The following is a 5,701-nucleotide window of genomic DNA, read 5'->3' on the forward strand; positions in this document are numbered from 1 at the left end:
AAAAGGGCCTCCCAGATATCACCGGCTCTTACGTGGCGCTGGGCAATCGCCGGGGTTGAAGCCAGGTCAAGCACGGTCAGGTCCGCCTCCATCCCTTCCACGATATTGCCGATCTTATCTTCCATCCGCAGCGCGCGCGCGGATCCCTGGGTCGCCAGCCACATCAGTTGCGCAGGATGCAAAGGCGTGCCACGCAGCTGGCCCACTTCATACGCCGCCGCCATGGTGCGCAGCATCGAAAAACTGGATCCGCCACCGGTATCTGTCGCCAGGCCCACACGCTGTCCCTCAGCCATCAGCCCGGCCATATCAAACAGGCCGGAACCGATGAATGTGTTCGACGTCGGGCAATGCACAAGGCTTGCGTCCATTTCCTTCAGGCGTGCGCGTTCACGATCTGTCAGATGAATCGCATGACCAAACAGCGCCCCCGGGCGCAACAGCCCGTGTTCTTCATACGTGTCCAGGTAATCGCGGGAATTCGGGTAAAGTTCCTTCACCCATTCAATCTCATCCAGCTGTTCCGACAAATGCGTTTGCATCAGAACTTCAGGATATTCCGCCCACAAAGCTCCCATCGCCGCCAGCTGTTCCGGCGTCGAGGTCGGCGAAAACCGCGGTGTGATCGCATAGGTCGCCCGCCCGCGCCCGTGCCATTTTTCCAGCAGGGCTTTGCTGTCGTCATAAGCGCTTTGTACCGTGTCGCGCAGCCCGTCCGGCGCGTTGCGATCCATACAGGTTTTGCCAGCCACAATGCGCTGTCCGCGTGTCTCTGCCGCGTCAAACAGCGCATCAACACTTTCCGGATGGATCGTACAGAAACTGGTCACAGTGGTTGTGCCATTGGCCCGGGTCAGATCCAGATAGCGACCCGCCGTTTCCCGGGCGAAACCCGCATCGGCAAACCGCATTTCTTCCGGAAACGTATAGGTGTTCAGCCAGTCAATCAGCCGTTTACCCCAGCTCGCGATAATCGCGGTCTGCGGGTAATGCACATGGGCATCAACAAACCCGGCGCAGATCAGGTGATCACCATAGCGCGTCACCACGGCCTGCGGATAATCCGCCAGCAGATCTGCCGCACGGCCGACCTTCGCAATACGCCCGCCCTCAATCAGAACGGCACCATCCGTGATCACCCGCGCGCTTTCTTCCGCCGGGCCCTCAAACGGGTTGGCAAGAAACTGCAGCACCTGGCCGGTCAGAATTTTCTGCATTATCAAAGCGTCCTTTATGCGTTCACCGGCGATTAGCATAGCCTGTCGCATTTTCCAGGTAAATCGCCCGGTTATCCCTGTTTTCCCGAAAGACTTTTGGTTATGTTTGCATAAAGGCGGGGCAACCGCCACATCGGTTGATTTCCAGGTATGAGGGCAAAACATGGCAGATACACTCTTTGACCAGGACGACCAGGACGAAGATTTTGCCCTGGACCGGTCACTGGTTGATGAGGTCCGTCTGGTCCTGGCCACCGCCGATAAATCCCGCCTGGAAGAAATCTTTGAACCCCTGCATGCTGCTGACGTTGCCGACCTTCTGGAACAGGTCGATCAGGGGGAACGTCGCGAAATCCTTTTGCTGGCGCGGGATGTGTTTGACGGGGAAATCCTGTCTGAACTTGACGAAAGCCTGCGCGAAGAGGCAATCGAATTCCTGCCCGACGACGTGGTGTCAGAGGCCGTCCGCGAACTTGAAACCGATGATGTTGTTGATCTGGTTGAGGATCTGGATGAACCGCAACAGGAAGCCATCCTTGACGCGCTGGAAGATGCAGATCGGGTTGCGGTGGAACAGGCGCTGGCCTGGCCCGAAGATTCCGCCGGTCGCCTTATGCAGCGCGAAATCGTTGCTGCACCCGAACACTGGAACGTCGGTCAGACAATCGATTTTCTGCGCAATCAGGATGAACTGCCGGAACAGTTTTACCATGTGATCATGGTTGATCCGCGCCTGAAACCGACGGGTTATGTGACCCTGGGCAAATTGCTGGGCGCGGCGCGTGAAATCCCACTGACAGATTTGTGCGAAGACACCTTCCGCCCGATCCGCGTGACCCAGCCGGAAGAAGATGTCGCTTATGCATTCAACCAGTACCACCTGATTTCCGCCCCTGTTGTGGATGAAGATGACCGTCTGGTTGGCGTCATCACCATTGATGATGCGATGGCGGTTCTGGATGAAGAACATGAAGAAGACATCCTGCGTCTCGCCGGTGTGGGCGAAGCCACCAGCCTGTCTGACCGCGTGATTGAAACCACTAAAACCCGTTTCCCATGGCTGTTTGTCAACCTGATCACCGCGATCCTGGCCTCTCTGGTGATCGCCCAGTTTGAAGCCACCATCGCGCAATTTGTTGCCCTGGCGGTTCTGATGCCCATTGTGGCGTCTATGGGCGGGAACGCCGGCACTCAGGCGCTCACAGTGGCGGTGCGGGCGCTGGCGACAAAAGACCTTACCAGTTCCAACCTCTGGCGGGTGATCAAACGGGAAGCCCTGGTGGGGCTGGCCAATGGCCTGGCCTTTGCCCTGATCATGGGCGTGGTTGGCTGGATCTGGTTCGGACAACCGATGTTGGGCGCGGTGCTGGCGATTGCCATGGTGGTGAACCTGGTGATCGCGGGGCTTGCGGGCATTCTTGTGCCGGTCTCGCTGGAAAAACTTGGGGTCGATCCGGCGCTGGCGTCGGGGGCCTTTGTGACAACTGTGACCGATGTGGTGGGCTTTTTCGCCTTCCTGGGTCTTGCGGGATGGATGCTATTATGACCGATCTGACGGCTCTGAAATCTGCGGCACGCGAAGCTGCCTTTGAACGCCGGGGCGCAACACACCGCGCCGATGATGCGCCTCTGCGCAACGCGACGGCGAATGCAAAGCTGATGGAAATTCTGGCGGCGCATTCCGGCAAAGTGATCGGGGCCTATATGCCCATGCGCAGCGAAATTGACCCGCTGCCCGCGATGACGGATCTGGCGGCCACATCAAAGATCGCCGTCCCGGTGATCGAAGCCAATGGTCAGCCTCTGAAATTCGCACTTTGGACACCAGACACCACCATGACCATGGGCACCTTCGGCGCACGCATCCCGGCGGATTGCCAATGGGTGGAACCCGAAGTGCTGATCGCCCCGCTTGTGGCCTTTGATCGCGCGGGCGGGCGTCTTGGGTATGGCGGCGGTTTTTATGACCGCACGCTTGAAGGCCTGCGCGCCAAACGTCCGACCCTTGCCATCGGTTTCGCCTGGGCCGCGCAGGAAGCCAGGGATCTGCCACTGGAAGACACCGATCAGCCGCTTGATTACATCGTGACAGAGCGCGAAGTGATCACCTTCTGATCCTTAACAGGGGCTGAAAGCGCCGCGCGCGTGATATGCATAAGTTGTGCATAGGATGTGCATGGATTGTGCATGCGGTATTTACCCGTGGCGCCATCGCAGCAATAGTCTGTCGGTTTCCCCTCATTTCACCCGGCTATCAGCAGAAAACGCGACGTTTCTGTAATTTCCCCGCTTGCGCGACACAATGACCGTGATAATGCATTCTTTATGCGTATTCTATTTCTTGGCGATGTCGTTGGCCGCGCCGGCCGCAATGCAATTTCTGAACGCCTTCCCGGCCTGCGGGAGGACTGGAAGCTCGATTTCATCGTGGTGAACGGTGAAAATGCGACCTCTGGTATGGGGCTGAATGCCAGTCATGCTAAAGCGATCCTTGCGGCTGGGGCCGATGTGATCACCCTGGGTGATCATGCGTTTGATCAACGGGATATGTATGGCTATATCGCCCAGGAACCCCGCATCATCCGCCCGCTGAACTTTGCCAAAGATGCACCCGGACGTGGTGCCGGTATCTTTGATGCCACACGCGGACGTAAGGTTCTGGTGACACAGGCGCTGGGCCAGGTTTTCATGAAACGCCCGTTTTCGGATCCCTTCTCCGCGATTGAGGCCGAGCTGAAGAAAGCCCCGCTGATGGGACGCGTCCAGGCAAGCCTTGTGGACATTCACTGCGAAGCCACCAGCGAGAAAATGGGCATGGGCCATTGGTGCGACGGGCGTGCAAGCGTCGTGGTCGGCACCCACACCCATATCCCGACGGGTGACGCGCAGATCTTGCCAAAAGGCACGGCATTTCAGGCGGATGCGGGCATGTGTGGCGATTATAATTCCGTCATTGGCATGGAAAAAGAAGAACCCATGCGCCGCTTTATCACCGGTATGGGCAAGGGGCGTTTTACCCCCGCGCTTGAGGAAGCAACGCTTTCGGGCCTCTTTGTTGAAACTGATGACATGACGGGCAAGGCAAAGCGCGTGGCGATGATCCGCAATGGCGGGCGTCTGCAACCTTCCAGCCCGACAGCGCCTGGCCACCCGCGTGATTGCGCGCGTAAAACAGGGCAATGCGCCCTTGTTTCTGGTGCTGCTGGGCTGTGGCCTGGTCTGGGGCCTGTCGTTCCCGCTGAACAAAATCGCCGTGTCCGAAGGCTACCGCGATTTCGGGATCATCTTCTGGAACCAGTTCATCTGTGCCACCCTTCTATCGCTGATCTGCTGGCAACGCGGCGTCTGGCCCGGGTTCAAACGTGACCAGATCCGGCTGTATCTGGCGGTGATGCTGTGTGGCACGCTGTTGCCCAACTGGGCCTCTTACACGGCCTCCGTGTATCTGCCTGCGGGCGTCGTGGCGCTGCTGATTTCACTGGTGCCGATGTTCGCCTTCCCCATCGCACTGGCGTTTGGGTCTGAGAAATTCAACTGGCGTCGCTTCGCCGGGCTGCTGACCGGCATGGCTGCGGTTCTATTGATCGCAGGGCCAGAGGCCAGCCTGCCAGACCGCGCCATGGTGGTCTTTGTACCGCTTGCGTTGATTGCACCGTTTTTATACGGGCTGGAAAGCAACCTTGTGGCGAAATGGGGCGACACGGGCGAAGGTCCGGTGCGTGTTCTTCTGGGCGCAAGCATTCTGGGCAGCATCGCAAGCCTGCCCATCGCATTGATGACCGGCACATTCATCCCCCCGCCCACCACCTGGACCGCCCCCGATTTCGCCATTGTCATGGCCTCCCTGATCAACGTGATCGCGTACACGGGCTACGTCTGGCTGGTGGGCCGTGCCGGTGCGGTGTTCTCAGCCCAGGTCGCCTATATCGTCACGGCGTCCGGCCTGCTCTGGTCCATGCTTTTGCTATCCGAGAGCTATTCCAGCTATATCTGGATCGCCCTTGTTCTGATGATGGCAGGGCTGTTTCTGGTGCAGCCGAGGGGGAATGCTTCAGCTGTTGGACAGTGAGTATTTCAAAGTCACTCTTGCTTCTTGTGCTGCTTGCAACTCATCACATACCGGCTGGCCATAATTCGCAGCCTTTCTTGGATGAGCATTGAAGTTTTTCCAGTCCTCCTGTTCCTCAGCCCATATATGCAGGGCATGTTTGAAACCCCGGCGAACCTTCTGACTTTCTAGGGATGGGTGGTTGGAGAGTACAAAAATCTCTATATTCCCTGTTCCCCAGTCTTTCAGGTGATTGATCAGCGGACCTTGTCGGTCAAGTCTATTCGCTGCAGCACTCTGCATCCATTTCTGGTTCTTAATACAATTGCCTTTAATGTTCTGCGCCTCACCAACCCGGATGCCTCGAACGGGCCAATAAACCTCGCAATATATGCCGGGGGTTTCAGGGAGTTCCTCACAGTTTCGATATCCGGTA

At 57.8% G+C, this 5,701-nt stretch overlaps 2 protein-coding genes across 2 annotated transcripts; both read left to right on the forward strand.

Annotated features, from left to right (window-relative positions):
• The first annotated feature begins 1,935 nt into the window (after positions 1-1,935).
• On the forward strand, positions 1,936-2,763 carry LOC122377346 (magnesium transporter MgtE-like). Its single transcript, XM_043357280.1, has one exon. The coding sequence runs from the start codon at positions 1,936-1,938 to the stop codon at positions 2,761-2,763; it is 828 nt and encodes a 275-aa protein (XP_043213215.1).
• A 1,560-nt stretch (positions 2,764-4,323) lies between these two features.
• Positions 4,324-5,286, forward strand: LOC122377347 (uncharacterized inner membrane transporter YedA-like). Its single transcript, XM_043357281.1, has one exon. The coding sequence runs from the start codon at positions 4,324-4,326 to the stop codon at positions 5,284-5,286; it is 963 nt and encodes a 320-aa protein (XP_043213216.1).
• Positions 5,287-5,701: the final 415 nt, after the last annotated feature.

The sequence above is a fragment of the Amphibalanus amphitrite genome, unplaced genomic scaffold, assembly GCF_019059575.1.
Source record: "Amphibalanus amphitrite isolate SeventyFive unplaced genomic scaffold, NRLGWU_Aamphi_draft 002764F_arrow, whole genome shotgun sequence".
Lineage (NCBI taxonomy): Eukaryota > Metazoa > Arthropoda > Thecostraca > Balanomorpha > Balanidae > Amphibalanus > Amphibalanus amphitrite.

Excerpts from the sequence above, each read along its gene's own strand:
- LOC122377346 (XM_043357280.1), top strand. The coding sequence starts at position 1,936 with ATGGTTGATCCGCGCCTGAAACCGACGGGTTATGTGACCCTGGGCAAA.
- LOC122377347 (XM_043357281.1), top strand. The coding sequence starts at position 4,324 with ATGGCGGGCGTCTGCAACCTTCCAGCCCGACAGCGCCTGGCCACCCGC.